We start from the raw sequence: 20,683 nt of genomic DNA, 5'->3' as shown, positions 1-20,683 counted from the left end.
AAATTCTAAAGAATCTCCATATTGGTGTCTTTTCCAGGAGGTGGTGGGGGGAGGTAATTGACATGAAGTTAAATTTTAAACTTTAAAATTGTGATGCATGTCTAAGGCGGGGATGTTGCTGTTTATATTATAATTTTCTTTGTCACATCCTCCCTGCCCACCTTGCCTTTCCACAGGTAGTTTTCTCTCCTGCACATAGTTGAAGCCAATGTTCATTTTGCTCATGAGTCACTGTTTTTGTCTGCAAAAAAAGGCAGAGTACACTTGATTTGCTTTTAGAGCCATTTCCCATGTTCTTACTCAGTTCACAAGTCATCAAGGTTATATTCATTTCGACTAGTGCAAAATTGTTTCTGGAGACACAACTTACATAGAAATAGCTGTGTACAAATCAGGATCAATGGGAAAGCAGTGATTTTTTTTTTTTAAAGTGCCAGCATGGGTGGGGCTGATCTGAAATATTTCACATACTGGCACTGAATCAACTGCCAGCTACCTCCAGGGCAGATGAGTCTTACCTTTCCTCTGACTCCTCAGAACAGAGGAGGAAAAATGGGATGGTCTATTACCTGAAACTCACAATAGCAGAAGAAACTGCCTCTGCTTTTATTCTGTGCTAAGTATCTCTGAGTGAATCCAGAAACAGACTAATCTATCTTACACTGGTGAAGAGAGGGTGGAATAGAATGCCCATAGGAATTTTCTGGTCAAATGTGACCTATCACATGAAATAACAACTTATTATTCATTCTAACTATTTTGGGGGACACATCTCCAATATGAATCGAAATCCAACTCTGTGTTATCTGATTGACTTAAGGCTCAAACTGCTCAGTGGGAGAGAGGGTAGATAAAAGTAGATGATTCCAGGTACCTTGCAACTCAGTGATGATGTGATTTATTTCCATCTTCTTAATACTTCAATGATTAAATATTTTTCTTATTGATTCTGAGTCTTCATTTTGATTATGGAAAGACTGTTCCTAGTATTAGTAACAATTAACAATTATTAAGCATTTCCTGTATGCCAGACACTTTGTTGAGCATGACACATGAGTATTGCGTATAATCCTAACAACATCCTTATCAGGTTGAAGCCATCATCTATCATCATTTTACAGTTGAAGAAACTGAGGTTCAAAATCATTAAGTAATTTGTTCAAAGTGACTCAGCTCATGAGTGCCTGAATTCTCACAGAAGGCAGGTTCATTTTTGTAGGTTAGAATCACCTGGGGAACTTTCCAAAAATACTGATGTCTAGACTCTACTGGGGATGAATTTAGAATATCTAGAGATGGTACTTAAGCATTAGGACTTTAAAAAATAACTTCTTTAGGTGGCTTCAAATGATAGCCAGCATTGAGCAGCTCTGCTCTAGTGCCTGCATTATTTAGTGCTATGCTATGAATTCTCCACTGACCAGTTTATGTCCATTGGCTTAAATGCTTAACCCCTCTGAACATGAATTTCAACTGAAAACTAGGAGTGCTATGTCCTCACGTCATTAGAATTACTTGAGAAAATAGCCTAATGGGGCAAATTCCGAACCTGGCACTTGTCAGGCTCACACAATGTGAGTCCCCATCTGTGTTTCCTTATTGTTTGCTGTAGGTAGTTACTGCTCACTGCTCTCTGTGGGACTGACTCCAGCATTGTCTTCATGCTTTTATTAGTTGGCTACTTCCAAGCCACTACGGGCTGGGGAAGCAGATAACCAGAAGGAGATATACGTATAAAATCACTGTGTTAGGGAAGAACTAATAGGCTCTGAGTCAGTGCCCATAGGTTTTTCCTAAGGGATCCCGGTTTGAATGCAAGGATTTGGTTTGGTGGAAGGCTCAGAGACATTTGCTTCCCTTCTAGGCCACAGTACATAGTCACCAAACCCTAGAAAGTTCTAGAAAAGCAGAGATCTAGTTTAACTCCTAGTACTACTGATGGGAACACTGAGGACCAGAGATAGAATGTGATTTACTAAAGACCTCACAATGAGCACTGTCAGAGCCAGGCCTGGAAGCCACGCTTGGAAGTCCTGCACTGTTAACTGGTTCATTCATTCACTCATTCTTTCTTTCTTTCTTTCATTCCTTCCTTCAACAAAAGCTTATTGAAGGCTCCCCCCCGCCACCATGCACCAAGCACTCTCCTAGGTGCTGCACTGCAGTGGTGCATAGGACAGTGTACCTGCTTCCTGGAGCCCAAGTAAGAGGGGATAAGACCAGCTGTCATATCACTACCTGCTTTTTCCAGCAGTCTGGATTTTGCAATCCTCCACTCTTGAACAGAGCCATCTGGCTTTTCCTGACTAGTCTTTCTGTTCACTAGTATCTGTTTTGCATCTTTTCCTTTATTTCTTCATAGCTGCCTCCTCCTTGCCCAAAATCCCTTCTAAGAATATTCCCACTTATGATTTCACGATGCACATCTTCATTTTTCAAGGCACACACTTTCTTCTGTGAGGTGGTTCCTTAGGGCAGGGGGGTGCCAGGGATTTAGCCAAAGAGTCTACCAGGGTAATACAAAATGTAAGAGCTTCTTAAATAGAACTAAATAAATCCTCACAAAAAAGTTAATTTAAAATTCTCATTTCAGCACATATTTTATAGTGTTGTATTATATATTAGTACATATTATCTACCTTGTTAGTACACTTACATTTATTTGTGGGGTATCATAAATATTTTTTACTGATATCAATGTACAAACATGGGAACCACTCCTTAGGGACTCATGTTCAGGAATCCCCCTCATGCTCCCTGACGTCCCATACCTTGAGATGGCACATCACAAATTTATGCACCACGTGGTTCCACTTGGACTTCCTAAATATGGAAAGGTGCCCCGCGTCATGCTGCAAAAATGAGCTCTGAGCCTAGGAGAGAGGAAGTTACTGTTAGAGAAATTGGGACCCTAACAAGAAATCAATCAACAAGTCCCATAGTAGATTCACAACCTTATTTGGGAAAAGTGGGTGATCTTGTTCGACCTCCAGCCAAAATTAGTTTCTATTTCCCATACATATCCTGCCTGTTCTTTCCAACATTTATGCCTTTGTTGTATCAGCCTGGAATGCTCTCCTTGTCACTTTCAAAGGTTTCCAGTATGGAGTGCAAAGACCATGGTCTTTGGTGTCAGACAGATTTGAATTCTAAACTGTTCTTCACCACTAACGAGCTTCACGACTCTGGGCAAGTTACTCGATAGCTCTCACCTTCAGTTCTTCATCTGATAGAAGGGGACACTAATACCTAACTCACGGGGTTATTGTGCTATATACCTATATGTAAAGTGCCCAGCGTATGCTAAGCACTAAACAAATATTTGTTTCCTTTCTTGCTTCCAAAAGTCACTTTTCAAGAAATTAAACAAGAGGATTTAAGGAAAAGAATCAGCATCCAGAATTCTGGAACCTCGAAACACATTGCAGTTCATTCTCTACAAAACCTTTTCCAATGATTCTAATGAGAATTAAATGTTCCTTTCTGCTCCGACAGTAATGCTTGTTCCTCTTCTTGGGATTAATATCATTGATTTGTGCCAGGCAGTGTGTTAAGCTGTTTGTGAAGGACTATTTCCTCCACTAGACGACTTCTTTCTCAGGAGCAGGGAGCATGTTGACTTTTCCTTTGTATCGACAACATGGTATCACGCTCATAGAAGGCTATGTTCAGAGATTCATACTTCATTCAACAAAGATTTATCAAATGCCCTGCTAAGTGTCAGTTGCTATTTGTCATTTATGGAGGAACTCACACGTTCTGATTCTCACATAGGATATCACATCTGCCCTTGAAGAATTCATGGTCTGATGCATTGATAAATGTTGATTGATTAAAGAATGAAAGATAAATATGTGTGTGGCATGGCTAAGGACAGAACTTCAATCACTGAGATGGTGGGCATAAAACAGGGCAAACAGCAGCAATTGTCACTAATTAAACATTTACCATAGGCCAGACACTGTGCTTTATATTTTACACATTTGCCTGATTAGTCCTTCTCAGAATAATTCCACATTCATTATTATCCTCACTTTAGAGAGGAGAGAACCAAAGCCCAATGAAGCTTGGTCACTTGCTGGTAAGTGCCTGACATTGATGAGTACCTTGCCAAGAAGTGTCAGGCAGCAGCTGACACCAATCTAAAGAGAGAAGAAGAAATTCTGAGCCTTTCTATGAGGACGCTGCCTGGGCTTAGTATACCTGCTTGCCTGAGAAATTGTGAGAAGAAAGGAAATGAACATAGTAACAGGCCAGCCACTGCCAAAATGATACAGTATTAGCCACGCCAGCACTTCCAAAATTAAGATCTGGACAAAGTGAAGAAAGAAGAACCCCAGGTTGGCATGGAACATGTTCATAGCCCCTGCGATGCTCCACAATTCTTGGAAATCTTTCACCAACTGGGACTATGAAATAAATATTCAAAGAGTAAATTAGCTCTTTCAGGGGAAAGGGAATACAGATGAACATAATTAATAATTTATTTTATTAATTTTGTATACATCTCTTTTATTAATAGAATTTTATTAATACATTTAATTGTCCAGAATTAAAACCCCAAAACAATGAACCAGCAAATAAAACCTTTAAAAAGTTTATGAAATTTTTTTGTTGTTTTCTGCAGAAGTGAAAGATGAATAATGACTTGTAAACTGTCCTAAAGCTGTTATGGAATTCAGAATTAGAATTTTTTCAGGGGAGGGGGAAGGAGAGGAGAGTGCAGGGGAGAGATACATGCGCCTAACTGTTGCCTTGTAAACCACCAGAATTATTTCAGGTGTTGAGTGAGCTCTGGTTTTGTTTGGGGGAACTTGGTCATCTATATGGATCTGTGTTACCAGTTACTGGTATAGTTTACAAAGTGCTTTCCAGGCCATCAGTTGCTTAATGTGTAGAAAGGGTTATTTCACGGAAGATGTAGATTGTAGAACAATATAGTTCACTTAGATTAGCTCTCAGGATGAATTTTCTGAGAGCTGCTTAGTGGATCCCCCAAAACAAGGCAGGGCTTATTAGCGTGTGTGTACTCAGTTGGAAAGGTCTCGTTTAAGGGCCCTGTGTGTATGTGCATGTGTGAGTGTTCATGTACAACTTTAGCATTGGTTTACAAGCTTGCCGCATCATACTGGGGAGCTCACAAGGTTGGAAAGAAATATCTCTTGGCTTATTGACTATTATGGGTTCGAAACTAGGACAACTGGGAAAGTGACCAGGTTATGAGAATTATAACAGGGTTGTACAGATGTAAGAAAGGAGAAATGTCAGAAACAAAAAAAGAAAGAGCTATGAAAATAATTCTAGAAGCCAAAAATTTCAAAATTCACAGATACAACTTTTAAAGGACCCATTGCCTGGCAAAAGTTCTGGATAGGCTCATCTCCCAAACCCCATCAATCTTAGAATTCTTGTGGCCACAGATTATTTTAATACTTATCTAATATTAATTTGCTATCTCTAGGGTGCCTCCAGCCTGGTCATCTTTTGCAAAACATTTATTGCAGAGTTGAGGGAGGTCAGAAAAACCCAGAAGAGTGACTGGCTTGAAGTCGTCAACAAGTCAGTGACAGGTGGTGAACTCAAACCCACACCTGACACCCAATTTTATGCTCAAATACTAATTTTCTATATACAGCAACTTGAATATCCACATAAATGTATTAAAGAAAATTTATGGTAGACCTTTATCTCCAGAGACCAACACTCTTTTAGATAATGATTATCTGATAGGTCTCAGTCGTTAGTGCAATTTTATTTTTCTTACAGGAAAAATTTAGGGAAAACAATAAAGTTTTGTATCACCTTCACTTTTTAACCTAGAGCTACCTGACCCAAATGATGGGGACATATCTGAAAGTTTAAAAATTACTAGCATCATCATCAGTTCGTGATTATGATAATAAGTAAAATGTATTGAGCATTTACTGTGTTCCAGGCCTTGTTCTAAGCACTTTAAATGATGACTTTACTTCTTTCAATTGTTTTCCCAATAACTCTCATAAGGTTGGTACCATTGTTTTCGGTATCTTATGGGGGAGAAACTGAGCCAAAGGAGGTTTGGGAACTGGCCTAGACTCACACAATTCGAGAATGGCAAGGTTGGGGCGTGAGTGCAGGCTGTCCATCCTACCAACCCACTCTTCAGAACAGAGCTGTGCTGTGGGTTGAACATGGGCCTAAAGATTGAGTTTACGTATTAGTCTCAGATTTGCCCGCAACCAGTTCTATGTCCTCAGATTAGTCCTGCTCCCTTTGTGAGTCTGTTTCTTCATTTTTTAAAGAGAGAATAAAATCCTTGCTCTCTCTGCTTCACAGGAGTCTATCGATCCACACGTTATAAAAATTATTTCAAGAGTCAGGCAAATGTAAGCTGTTACAAAAAATAAATTTCGAAAAATGGAATTACTCAATATTAAGTAAAATTCCTCTCGGCGTTATGTAAAACCATCCCAGTGAATTTTTAGTCCTATGGAGACTCTGTCCTTTGGAAGACAGTATTCATGTAGCCAAAATATTAAAGAAAGAATGGCATTTTTCCTTGGGAATACCTAAGGGATTGGAGCCAGAGAGAAGTGATTTGGAGTCCCAGCTCTTTGATACACCAGCTGTCAGACTTTTAGAAAGTAATTTGTTTTCCCTGAATGATAATTTCCCCAAATGTAAAAAGGCTGCAGTTAGGATACGGTGACATCTTTCAATCAGTAGCTGTTTTTGGAGTTCCTACTACATGTTGATCCTGTGAAAGGAGGTCTTCAGGACACAGGGATAAGAAAAGTGGACATAGTCTCGCCTCTCATGCAACATATTTGGGCTGGGAACATAGACATAGATATAAAACATAATTAAAAGCAGTCGATGAAAAGGAAATTATACCGGTAAGTTCCCTGGCATGAGGTAGGTGCTTAGAGACATGAAATTACTGTTTGATGAAGGGATAAGAATTTTATTCTTTTTATTCACTAAGATTTAAGAGTTCCCATGATCTAAAGAAAAAGGCATTGTTTTGAAATACGTGGACTCCATCCATTGACTCTACTGTGGTCCCACCCTTCACAGAAAACAATTAATTGGCTTTAAAATATGCCTCGTCTCCATCCTTCTACACCCCTGGATCCTGACATCTCACTCACATTTTTGTGTCTTTCCTGGCTGGGCTCTCCTGGGGCAAGTTCTCCAATGAGCAGTGGCTTCAGGTACAACTGCACAATGTCAAGCTCTGGATGCATGGCCCTGAAGACATCCTGTAAATCAGAGATACCTGTCAGAGGCTTTGAAGAGACATGCTTATCCACAGATCAGTTCCTTTTCTTATCTTGTCCTGTGCTCAGTCTGGGAATCAGCACAGACCTCATTGCAGAGGATTTTCTTGTAACTCCAAGTTGATGTTTCCAGTTGATTGATCAAAATTATCCCTGAAAACCATCTCTGTGAAAGTTTCCTGCTGGAGACCCACCTACTACGTGTACTGCTTCTCTAGGTATGACCAACACAGTCAGGGGATCCTGGAGCATTGATGAGATCACTATTTTATTTATCACCAGAAGAAATAATTGAGTTTATGGGTTGGGATAAATCTTTATAAAAGTCCAGCATCAGTCTTAATGTGAAAGTTGCTCACACTATCTGAGACAGTGCGGCAACCAAGTTTGGCTATGCAAATTATATCTTCCATTGAGGGCTCTCTCTGGGTTCTTGGCCAAAGCCCAGGGGAATAAGGCCCCTTGAATTAGTTAATTCTAGAGAAGGACAGGTTAAAGTTGATGATTCCTTAAGGCAAAGGCATGAGAGATTATAAGAGCACAGCCCTAGAGCCCTGGGTGGTCTAAAATAGTACACCTTTGGCTAAGCTTGTCACTGAAGGAGGCTCCTCACTCTTTATTAAAAAAATGCTATGGTGGCCTGTGCAGAGACTTGGTGACAGCCAGAAACAGAATAGAGGTGACAAACTATATTTTTCCACCTCAGGTTCATGTTAAGTAGCAATTCCATGTGGCTATGAGAAGCAGTGATGGTTCCTATATCCTGCTTATGTTTGGAAGAAAGAGAGTCTTCTCTTCCAGGGATTTAAATTGTTTCCGGAAAGAAGAAAGATTTTCCAAGAGGGAGATGCTAGACTTGTTGCTATTATGGTTTGGGGAAGGGAGTAATTAAAAATGAAGAAATATTACCAAAGTTGTAAACTGTATATATGGAAGCCATACAAATTACTCTGCAGTGGTGGTGTTGCGTTATACTGATTACGAAAGTGGACGCTGGAGCCAGCTTTCCTACATGCAAATTCTAGCATTGCTACCTACTAGCTAAGTAATTGTAGGCAAGTCTCTTGAATTGCCTGTGACGCTTCTATATTATTTTTCCTAAATGGGGGTGATGATAATACCCGCTCAATTCATGAAGTTATTATGAGGGTTAAGTAAATTAATAATAATGCCAAATGGCATTTACTATGTTTTAAACACATCAGATATATTTCGTATGTGTATACCTCCACTGATAAGAACCCACTACCTACCTTCTCTTCAATATTCAGAGATTTCCTCCCTTTACCTCAATGCCTAATGTGGAGTGAGCTCTGAATTATATTAATGAATATAATGAGTGCTACATCTTCAAATAGTAAATCAACTTTAGATATATCCAAGAATTACATATGAGCCTACTTATTATTGTAGTATTATAATAATGCTTACTTATAGAAGTAAGAAGTATTTTTATAATGAACAAGGTTAATTAGAAGGATACAATATCAACTCTTTAGACTCATTTCACCTATGGGTCTCCAGAGGCAATGACGTAAAATGGGCCTTTATCTGTTAGAATCAGTCCAGGCAGTGAAGTGCCATTGCTTCTTTTGTACAGAAAATGCCACCAGTGTCCATTCTGCTTCTGTACATGCCCCCTGAGTCCCTTGGGAAATGCTGGACTAAATAATTTCAAAGGTGTTTAAATTTTTCACATTTATGATACTAAAGCTTAGGTCCCCTAACCAGGAAGAGTGATTCAGTGATGAAGAGGGTGATTAAAATATCTCATTGTGACCCGTACTGAAAAATCATGTGCTGCTTGTTGTTTCAGAGCAGATTAGGTTGGAAGACATCCTGATGGATCAAGATCAAAGTATAGAATGTAATCAATTGCAATTTCGCTGTACTCTGAGCAGCTATCTAGAGTCCTGGAACAGTGTACTGACAATGATATTCTTCTGGGTTCATTGTTTCTTCAAATCCCCAGGAAGGTTCGTAGGTTAAAACTGTGACAACACATACGGGAATGCCGCAGAGATTTTCAGAACAGTAGATACAGGCCTGCTCTGTGGAACTCTTTCCTGCATCATTGGGGCAGCACAAGGAAGGAGTTTAGGTAGAATATTCTATTTGAAAGAATTTTCAAACAGAATCTAGATACTAAGTTGTGAAATTCTCTTCGTGAAAAGACTGCAATAATGCAAGTCCTGTTACCAACATTCTTGGGCCAAATGTGTTCCTGCTGAAAGACGGAGAGGGGATAAAATGAAGAGCAGAAGGGGTAGTGTCAGTGTTTATGAAGTGTGTCCTGTGTACAAGGCATTCTATAGGCCAACTCATAGTCACCATTTTAGTTCTGTGAGGTTCTGTCACTTTCATTGTACAGATCAAGACACTAAGTTTCAGAGGGGAGATGTATCTTGCCCCAAATGCCACACTCAATAACAGAGCCAGGGTTTGAATTCAAGGTTATGCAATTCTAAAGACTTAAAGCCCTAAAGGTCCATTCCAGCCTTAACACATATAGTTTGTGTTCTTAAAGTCCTCCCAAGAAAGGAGTGATAACAGATTGGGGATGATGCTAAATCAGTATGTATCTGCTTGGCAGATGGTAATGGCGTGTCCCCACCATAGGGTTGAGTCATGTAAAACATTTGCTTCTGTCTCCAACCTGCCTCCTTAGACTCACCTTCTCTATACCCTTCATGCATCATCTTCTCTACTGGAGCCTCCCCATTCAGTATGCATTCCGTGGCCTTCTGTAGTTCTGAGGCTTTACACTTACTGCTCTCTTGGCCTTGACTACCTCCTTCATTTTCTCTCTTTACAAGCTCCTCTCACCCTTCAAGGCCCAGATTAAACACTGCTTCCCCCAATCACTCAGGAAAATGATTCATGATTGCTCCTGGGTTCACACGACACTTTGTTCCTAGAGCTTTTCAAATTTATACTATACTATACTATACTATACTATACTATACTATACTATACTATACTATACTATACTTATACTATAATGAATCTGTGTACTCACCCTTTTTTTTAGTGGTTTGTGAGTTTTTTAAAGACTGGGACCATGTACTATTATTGGTTAATGTATACCTAATGTCAATCACTGTGCCTAAAGTATAGCATGTGATCAATAGACACCTGACAAATAAGGGAAAGGGTGAATGAATGAACAGATATAGCATTTCTATAACAAGGTATTAGGATAATCAAAGTGTGGCACTCTAAGTATACAGGTGTTAAGCGCTGCTGTCTCTTCCTATCCACGGCATCTCTATTTTCTGACCTTTTTGTGACTTCAGCATCTCACATTTTCATCTGTTAGTCTTTTGGCTTCCTTCTCAATCATCATCTTTACTATTTAAATTATTCATAAATTTATACCGTAGCTCATCTCATAACTGATTATTTCCAAAATAGTAACAGCATGGAGAAGATGTGATTACTGCCTTGCTTTCACAAATACCTTGGATAAACTGCTAATTTTTTTGCTGTTATTTGGTGGGAGATGGAGTCATGTGCTTTCCTGTAAAAGCAGTATGATCCCTAGTGGAAGAGAAAAGTATATAAAGTCAGAGGGTGTGAGATAAAATTCTGTTTTTACAACTTAAATGTTGTATACAGGCTGTGACCTGTACAAAGGCACTCGGCCAAGATGCAAGTGTGGCCTGACTTCCAGCGGGCACTCCATTTGCCGAACCTTGTGCCTATAGGGCTGCAATCACCCAGAGAGTGTGCCTTTCCTAATTCACACTAAGGCATAGTATAGGGTAGCAGAGGAGTAGGCTGTTTCACACACAGAAATTACTTAATTTCTCCTAAATGTAGATAACACTACCTAATCCTCTCTATGAGCTCATTAATTCCTTCATTCATTTATTCAGTCATTCTAAAACCTATGGAGGACCCAGCCTAGAAGTTAAGAGCTTAGATTTTGGAGTCAGACATCAATAAGTGGCCATGATTATATATGATTATCACTTAGTTCATTTGAGGTGGGTTGAAATTTCCCAAAAGAAGTTTACTAAGGAACAAATGTAAATTTAGAAACCATCCATAGAGAGTGTTGTTATCCATAAAACAAGTTATCCATAAAACAAGATAACTAGAATATAGACCTTGGTGTACTCACTGCAAAAACAAAAAAAAAAAAAAAAAAAAAAGCTCACGAGACTGTTCTATATCTAGCCACAGATGAAGACTCCTGCTCCCACACCTTTGGGTAATTCCTCTTCTGTTTCCTTCTCAGATTTCACCTGCCCTAAGGCAATGGCTAGAGCAAGTCTCTACAAATTTCAGATGGACAGTGAGTTCTGAACAGGCCAATTTGTGTGGAGAAAGCATCTTTGCCCTTGTCCTGGGAGACAGCTGCTTTGGAGTGGGAATGATCACAGAAAGTCACCAGATTCCTCTTCACCCATAGGGATAAGCAGAGGGTTATATTCCCACTGCAACTCATTCTATTGTTTGAACACTTTTGTTTCTTGAAAACTCTTCCTTATATTGAGATTTTTTTCTATAATGCTTTCAGCTGAGCTCCAGCCCAAATGAAATCAACTCTCCCCTCCCCTTCCACTTCCTTTCAAACCTGTGCATTCTCCTGGGCTTCCTTGTAATAGATATCACCACTCAGTTGCCCAAGCCCGATATCTATAAGTCAGCTTAGACTCCTCAATCCTGCTAGTTTATCAAGTCACTCTTCAAATATTATAAATTCTGTTTTCTAAAAATCCTTCCCACCCAGCTCCTCTTCTCCATTCCTGTAGCCAACACCTTGCTTGGGCCTTCAACATGTTCCCTGGACTCCACCCTGGTCCTCCTTCATTTTGGGAGGCTCTTCTGGATTTCATCCTTCACTTAACTGCCAGACTCAACTTCCAGAAAGGCACTGTCTCCTCATGGCCCATTTTCATCTCTTAGCACTTGAACTTCTTTCTCTCTCCTCTCCTCCATCTATTTTACAACTAGAACTATCATTTCCATGAGAATCAGATAATTTTAAAAGTTTTGATGATGCAGGAAAGATGTAATTATCACTGATTATTACTTTTCTTTTACCAGCGGCTTAGAAATGCCAGGTGATTGTGTTGTGAGGATGAAGGTGGGAGGGATGCTGTGCTAGGGACACATTCTCATGTATAGTAGGAAGAGAGGCAGCAATGCAGTAAGGATAAAATGCAAACTCCTTAGCTCAGCACACAAGATCCTTTCTCTCCCTCTGCTTTCTCTTTTCTCTTCCTCTATCTCTTCTCTCTCTTCATCTTCTATCTGTCTTCTCCTTTTCTCTTAGCCAGTGAATTCCTCTGTCATAACCACTACCACTAGTTAGCATGTAGTTTCGGCCAATATTGTGCTAAGTAAAGGAAGTGTCCAGGCTGAGATGCCCATTCTGGTGGGGTGCTTACGCCATGAATCATATTTATACTCCATTTCCGTATACACCCTCCCTTTCCCCTGCCCCAGCCTTGCCTCTGCTGGCTCTGCTCATCTGAAACCATTCAGAATGCCCTCTTTTGGTGCTGCACACAACTCTTCCTTCTTCCACATACCAGTCCTCCAAAGAGTTGAAATGGATCCTGCCATATTTCCTATAAGCTTTTGTCATTCTTTCCCATCATGTTGGACTCTGACTCTCATGAGAAAGAACTTCAGTTTCTTAGTCTCTCTATTAGAGTGTTGTGTCCAGAAATAAGGAGTGTGCTAAACAGCACACAAGATAATAAAACTGCTTTCTTTGTTCTGATTATGCTGCCTCTCTGAATGCATCATAAGATTGCAATTATGTTTTTCATGGAGCTCAGAACATACTGTTGTTTTATACAAAATTTGTGGCCAGCTATTTATTCATATATATTTACTGTCATCAAAGTGTTTTGTAGGTCAGGTGCAGTGGTTCATACCTGTAATCTCAGCACTTTGGGAGGCCGAGGCAGGAGGATGGTTTGAGGCCAGGTATTAGGAAACCAGCCTGGGCAACATAGTGATACCCTATCTCTACAAAAAATTTTAAAAATCTGGCTGTGATGGCATACACCTGTGGTCTTAGCTATTTGGAAGGCTGAGGCTGAAGGATCGCTTGAGCCCAAGAGTTGGAGGCTGTAGTGGGCTATGATCATGCCACTGCACTCTATCCTAGGCAGCAGAGTGAGACCCTTCTCTAAGAAGAAAAATATGTTTTATAATCCTAATTTTAATGATTGCAAAATAGCTTATTGTATTGTAATTATAATCTATAGAATCAATCCTCCTTGTTGTACTTACAGGTTGTTTCTGGATTTTCCTAGGTGAGCTCTTACAGATAAAAAGAATGTGGCCATAACTCTACTTATTAGCATAGTGACATTAGTTTTAAACCATATCGTTTGAAAATACCAGATAAATCATATGTGCAATAACAGGAACTTATATACCAATTTTGTTTTATAGATTTATTTTTCTTAGTAAAGTTCCTTGGAGAAAATGGAAACCCATCTCAGAAGACTGAAGTAATAATAAAATACAAGAGCTGCTATGTTTTGAGTATCTAATTTGTACCAAGCACCACAGTGAGCACTTCATTTGATCTCTGCTGACTTTTACAGCAACGCTAAGGTGAAGGTATTATTATCCTCATTTTCTAGATAAGGGAGCTGAGGCTTCAAGAACCTCAGGACATTCCTAGTAAATGTGGAGCCCAGAGGCAAAGCAGACCTGTTTCATTCCCATGAGGCTGGAACCCTAACAAGAGTTTTGGAATAACTGACTGCATGAATGTATGAATTAATGACCCTTTGGGATAGATTACGTAGATACCATCATTCACCTTTTATGAGGATGATGGAGGCCTACAGAAGATTATGATGTATATAAGAAAAGGGTGCTTTCTCTGGGCAGGTGCAGCCATGGGCCTGGGGCTGGCACACAGTGAGAATACTTTGGCTCACACTTGCCCCTCAGAGGCTCGACCTGCAAACGTCTCTTAAGCTATAGGGTGAGCATTTGATCTCATGCCTCCTGACTTTATGATCTTCCCTCCTTCACTGGAAAGCATGATGGCTTCATTATATAGCCCTCTGTTCCCAATCACACAGGATTTCTAAGCTAGTGGTGAACAAACAAGAAATAATAATTATATTTCTGAGGATAAAGATGCTGGTGATAAGACTGATAATAGATAAGATTGAATGAACTTTTACTAAGTATCTGGCACTAATGCCAAGCACTTTACATGTGTTGGTTCTATTTGCCATAAATCACTCAGATGGGTAATGTCAGCCTCATTTTGCAGTTGGGGAAGCTGAGGCTCAGAACATCCCAATAACATTCCTAGGTTCACATAACCTATTCCAAAGCTCAGGCTCCCTGTACTCTGAGTCATGGAGTACTGTGGATTGTTCTAGCACTCCCTGTTTCTTCTTAAGCCATTTTCTCTAGGAGAATCTTTCCTCTGGACATTTTTTATCTATTTTCCTAAAGTCTAAGATACGTTACTGACCAATTTATGATTTTCTTCCTAGACATATGTAAATCCTAAGGTAGCATGGGTATTTTCCCACAAGATTCTGATGGTTTCTATTATATTAATCAATTCCTCCTTGTTGGCTATAATTGGACACAAACTCAGGGTCTTTTCCTGACTTCTAGGAGATAAAAATCATTAGCAAATTAAAACTTTATCATCTATCTGGGCTGCCTCAAACTGAGTGAGGCTATCAGTTATTTTTAAGGTGGTTGAAGGCTCACATCTTTGCGAACACATCCTCTGAGCTAATTCTGTGACTTGTGTTAGCAAAGCCTCATCTGTATTTTCTCTGAGTTTTAGAAATGAGGGGATGGGATAGATAGGCATCTGTAGTATGTTTTACATTTTCTTCTTGTTTTTTTTTTTTCTCCTGTTGTTCTTACACAAATGCTCTTCTTCTTGCTTCTTCTACCCTCTGCTCTCTGATTTCTGGGCACTGTGTACAAGCTCATGCTTATTTTCCAAGGAAAGTTTGTACTTTGTTTAAGAAGTATATCTGAGAGAAGTGGTGGGGCTGTAGCAGGGCATACTCAGAAAGGTATTCATCTGACTGTAGAAACAAGATAGGAAGAACAGGAACCTAGACAGACAAGAGGGATGAGAAATTGGGGGAAAAGTAAGAATTGAGGAAAAGAGATGCAGATGGCATCAAAAGATGAAATCTTGCAGGTGTTTGTGAATTTTGTTATTATTAGTACAGTACCATGTATAGACTGGTATTTAGCAAAATAATGTTTTCAATCCGATCTTTAAAACCAGTTAAAGAAGTTGTATGCTAAACTATAAAACCAACAGGAGCCACATACTTTTTAAAAGCCTGCATTTAAATTTCTATTCTGTCATACATTAATTTCTGATCTTGAGTTAGTTGTTTAGTTCCTCTAATTCTGTTTCTTCGTCTGTACAATGTGGGAAATAAAAGTCCCAATTGAGAGAAAACTGACTTCTTTATGGAATATTTTAAAAGAGATTCCTTAAGGCATTTAAGATTTTGAGACACATTTTTATCAAATATTAAGTAGAAATTTTATTTTATTTTTTACTATCCAGATATTTAAGGCTTTAGGATCAAACCGACCTGATTTCAAAATTTGGCACCATTACTTGCTGGCTGTGAGGCATGTTATTTACATCTTTGAATGTCAACTTTGTAAGAGTCTTATAAATTTCTATTTAGGTTCAGATATTCTTTTTTTTTCCTAGATTTTACTCACACATTTATCATTTTCTTCTTATACGACAGTGACTCAGCTTCAAAATGAAGCAAAACAAACCACCAAGAACAAAACAAAACTCAGAATATGCAAACATAGTATTCACTGGCAGCATCTGAACTCATCCCAAACCAGGTGCAGCTCATAGCTAGACCTTGAGGCTTAATTTACTACTAAAATTTTGCTAGAGAGGAATCCTGAAAAATTGGTTTGGGAGGAGATGAGTGATTGTGGAATGCTTTTGGGAGGAGAGCCAAGATCTCAGCCACCCAGCAGCCGGGGGAAAGACGGAGAGGGTTGAGGGGAAAGCTTGGAGTTTCTTACCGTGGCATCTTCCCCAGCACAGTGGTTGAGGACCTGGTGCCCATCTGGATGCCTGTCGGCCCAGCTGGAGACATTGTAAACCTTGCAATTGATGACCAGCCACTGGTCGGCCTCCTGATTATGCCTCTGGATCTCCTGCCAGGTGTACACGTTGAGGCTTTTCCTGGGCGTGCTGCATTTCCCATTTGCCTCCTGCTTTGCATAGACTTCAGCTTCCCCATTTGCTATGGGTTTTCCTTTTGGCTGATGCTTCTCACCCGGGTATGACTGATTCCTTCCTACAATGCTCCCATTGTCCCCACACTTTTCTTCAAATTTCATTGTCATTGAATCCCTAGGATTTCTGGATTAATGCTTGAAATTTCTAATCCTCGCCTCTGATTGAACCATAAAATGACTGCCTTTCTCCCTTTTCATTCCATTGCAGTATGATACCTACACTGAAAACTTCTGAGCCTAGTTGTCTCTTCACAGACCTGATAGTGAGCACCTTCCCAGCTTCTCACTTCTTTGCCTGTCCTGAATCTTTTCTGCCTTGATGAAGGCTAGGCCACCTTCCTTCCTTCTTTCGCTCTTCACCTCTCCTCTCTCTGTTCTCTAGTCTCGTGGAAGCATCCTCCTTCGTCATTAAATGCTCCTTAGTAAAGAGCCTAGGCCAATCACACTCTGGCCTCATGTTGTGGCCCTCCCTGAGAGAGGAGGGACTAAGCTGTGGTCCTGGTGATTCTCTTGCACAGCCTCAAGGCGTGTTGGGTTCATTACCTCTCTGACTTGCCTGTGATCAGAGACTTTTAGATGTGCTAATCCAACATATGAGCAAAAGCTTTCAAAATCTCCAGGATGACACAACTTGGACTTGGGAAATGTTCTTTGGACAGCTATTATTTATCCCGAGGGCCTTTTAATTCTTTTAAACTTTTTTAAAAGAAAGGTTTGGATTACAATAAGTTAAATAAGCCAGGAACAGAAAGGGAAACATCACATGTTCTCACTTATTTGTGGGATCTGAAAACCAAAACAATTGAACTCATGGACATAGATTGTAGAAGGCTGGTTACCAGAGGGTGGGAAGGGTAGTGGGGGTTTGGGGGAGTGAGGTGGGATGGTTAATAGGTACAAAAAATAGAAACAATGATTAAGACCTACTATTTGATAGCACAACAGGGTGACTGTAGTCAATAATGACTTAATTGTACGTTTTAAAATAACTTAAAGAGGATAATTAGATTGTAACTCAAAGGATAAATGCTTGCAAGGGTGGATACCCTATTCTCCGTGATGTGCTTATTTCATATTGCATGCCTGTATGAAAACATCTCATGTACCCCATAAATATAGACACCTACTATGTACCCAAAAACATTACAAATAAAAAAATAAAATAAAGAACGGTTTGGGTTTTATTTTACCAAAAAAGCACATCAACATAAACTGGTTTTCTCTCTTGTGATTTCCCTTTGAAAGCTGTTTAAATCTGTCAGCACACGTAAAGGTAATCACAACTGATGTTTGCGAGACCACATGATGGTTTACAAAGCTGTTGTCTCATGTTTGATCTGATTTAAGCCTCAGTTCAATCTTTTGAGGGAGGTGCTATTAGTGCCCCATTTTCCAGGTGAGAAAACATGGACAGAAAGCCTCACAGGTAACATTCCAGGATCACCTTGTGAGTGAGAAGTGAACTGGTGCATTGATCTAGATTTTCTGATTCCAAATCTCCAGCTCTTTCACTCTGTTTCCCATACCTTGATCTAGACATTTGTAATAACAGCTCTGTGGTTTATAAACAAAGCAGGAGTAATAATTTCAGGGTGGTGGTAGGGGGAAGGGTCTTAGTTTTAAGGAAAGAGGCTACATATAATAGAAAAAATATATTCTCACATTTGGGAATTTGTACTAACTTAATTATCAGTCTTTCAGTTCAAGATTTATGTAGAAGGAGATTTATTTCAATATTATTTATAATTGTTAAGATCAGAATAATGATCTAAATATTTAGCAATAAAGACTGTGTTACTATATAATAAAGTCTGTATATACTCAATATTACATAGATATTAAAATAAAGTACAAAGTATGTATTACCGAATATTATATAGATACTAAACAGGAAGTTTTTAATGGCACGGACTCCTGCTTGCCATATAAAAAAGAAAAAAATTAGTCAATAAATTGTATTTACTAGATGGTATATGATTGGAAGGAAATATGCCAAAATATTGGCATTATTTCTCTTTGCATTAAAACATTATTCAATATTATTTTCTTTATTTTTTGTGATACTTTCTAAGTTTTCTACAAATTAGTATTTTACTTTTATAATGTAAAAGGCAGTTTCTTTAATAAAAACAGGGAATCAAAGAAAGAAACTGATTTTGAAGCTCAGATCATATTTTGGCTTCCCAATTATTAGCTGTGGAAGATCAGACAAATTACTCATTTAGGCTTTAGTTTCCCATCTGCAAAAGGAAAGAATGAGCACAAATTTCAGCATTACATTAAATTAACTTAGGTGCTGTGGTATTAACAGAAATCCCCTGTACTGTCTATGATTTCTGAATGGGAATTTTATAAGTCCAACATATGCACACCGAGTATTTGCAGGTCCTAGGCGTAAATTCATGACAGCTCCAGAGTTCCGGTATAAGTGAGGTTTTAGGGCAAGAATCTGGTTGGAAGTTTGGTGAGGGCAGGTCAGGGGCTTGTCCAGAGGAGTTGCCTGGCACTTTAAGTAAATTTAAGAGAATGTCATTTTGCCATATCATGATGATACGGTTTGAATGTTTGCCCCCTCCAAGATTCATGTTGAAATGTAATTGCCATAGTAACAGTATTTAGAGGTGGGACCTTTAAGAGGTGATTAGGCTATGAGGGCTCCATCTCACGAGTGGGATTGGTGCCTTTATAAAGGGGAAAGTTCAGTCCCCTCAAGCCCTCTCTGTCATCCTATTGCCTTCTGCCCTGTAATGACATGGGAAGAAGTCTCTCACCAGATGCTGGCACTGTGATATTGGATTTTTCAGCCTCCAGAACTGCGAGCCAATAGATTTCTGTTCATTGTAAGTTACGCAGTCTCAGGTATTTGCGTGCAAAGTGTTTGGAAGACTCAGAAGGTATTCATAATGAGAGCTTTCCTAGCAAAAGCTCTCTGTATGCTTGGCAACTTTAAAATGTTCCTTTTCAGATTGGATGCAGTCGGAATATGGGGATATATTAGCTATGTTCAATTTTTTCCCAAAGTCAGAAACAAATGTCCTAGCATCACAGAGAACTGACCCCTTCTCAATAACCACTCCCCACCCCCTTCCCCTGGCTCCCTCATATTTTAATGCTTCCTGGTGGAAAATTTGGTAAATTCCTTGCCTCAGATGTAATGCTGAAGATTACAACCATTACAAAAAGAAGTGTTTAAACCAAAGTTCTTTTAAGGATAAGATTCTGAGATGTGAATCCCACATTGAGCTATTTGAAAAGCAGGCATCTTTTGCTGGTTGAAGGTGAATGATTCATTCATTCACTTATGAATCCATCCACCAAACCCATATGGAGTGGCTTCCATGGGCCAGCATTGTGCCTCTAGGACTTTTCACCATCTTTAAGACAATTGGGCCATTTTCACATCGTCTCTCAACAGGGCAGCAGAATAGGGATTACTGTGACTCAAATATGTGTATTCAATTACTTAAGATACTCAAGGCAGTATCCCTTGGCCAGAGCAGTTTGACCTTCAAAATCCCAGTGACCCTATTTCTCAGCCTGAAACTGGTCAGAGGTATTATATAAATTTTTCCTGCTGCCAAAAACCATCTTGTCTTCATGTAATTTATTGAAGTTTTCACAAGAACTTATTATTTTCTGATGGCTACACTAGATAATCTGGAGACGTGAGCTGAACAAAACTTTCTTTTCTCTGTATGAGGAGCTGCTGAAATGAAACAAAACAAAGAAGACACACTGCCCAACTCCCTCCATTCCTAAGCATGTGGTTTCTTTGCAGAGAGCTAGATTTCCGGGATTCAAAATCCAGAATCGCTGCTTCTACTGCTGTGAACTGGGACAAGTGCCTTAACCTTCCTGTGCCTCAGTTTCACATTTCTAAAATGGAGAGGAAGCTAATAATACTAATGCCTAATAGACTTTCCATTGTAGAGATTAAATATCTTAATTCACGTATCGTGCTTAAGATAATACCTAGATGTCCCAGAAGTAAATATTAGCTACTGATATCATTTATTTATCTCCGAGTCAGCATATTACTCAACCTCAGCAATGTTCAGTGAGCACGTGCAATCGCCAGGCACTGAACTCCGAACTGAATAATTCAGTGTTCCTAAAGGAAGTGGGAATACAGTCAGTTAATGGGCAAGAAAAAGAGACAAACATGTATTAGT

At 39.3% G+C, this 20,683-nt stretch overlaps 1 protein-coding gene across 1 annotated transcript in view; it reads right to left on the bottom strand.

Moving 5' to 3' along the window:
- FADS2B (fatty acid desaturase 2B) overlaps window positions 1–16,713 on the bottom strand; it is a 37,513-nt gene extending 20,800 nt beyond the window's left edge. Inside the window, 4 exon segments of the mRNA XM_016922374.4 lie at window positions 2,772–2,865; window positions 4,204–4,409; window positions 7,131–7,241; window positions 16,293–16,713. Coding sequence (XP_016777863.4) covers window positions 2,772–2,865; window positions 4,204–4,409; window positions 7,131–7,241; window positions 16,293–16,619 — 738 coding nt within the window. The 5' untranslated portion in view covers window positions 16,620–16,713.
- Between the last annotated feature and the right edge of the window lie 3,970 nt (window positions 16,714–20,683).

Source organism: Pan troglodytes, chromosome 9 (genome assembly GCF_028858775.2).
Source record: "Pan troglodytes isolate AG18354 chromosome 9, NHGRI_mPanTro3-v2.0_pri, whole genome shotgun sequence".
Lineage (NCBI taxonomy): Eukaryota > Metazoa > Chordata > Mammalia > Primates > Hominidae > Pan > Pan troglodytes.
Note: the sequence above shows the minus strand (reverse complement) of the source record. Positions and strands in the feature narration are given on the sequence as shown.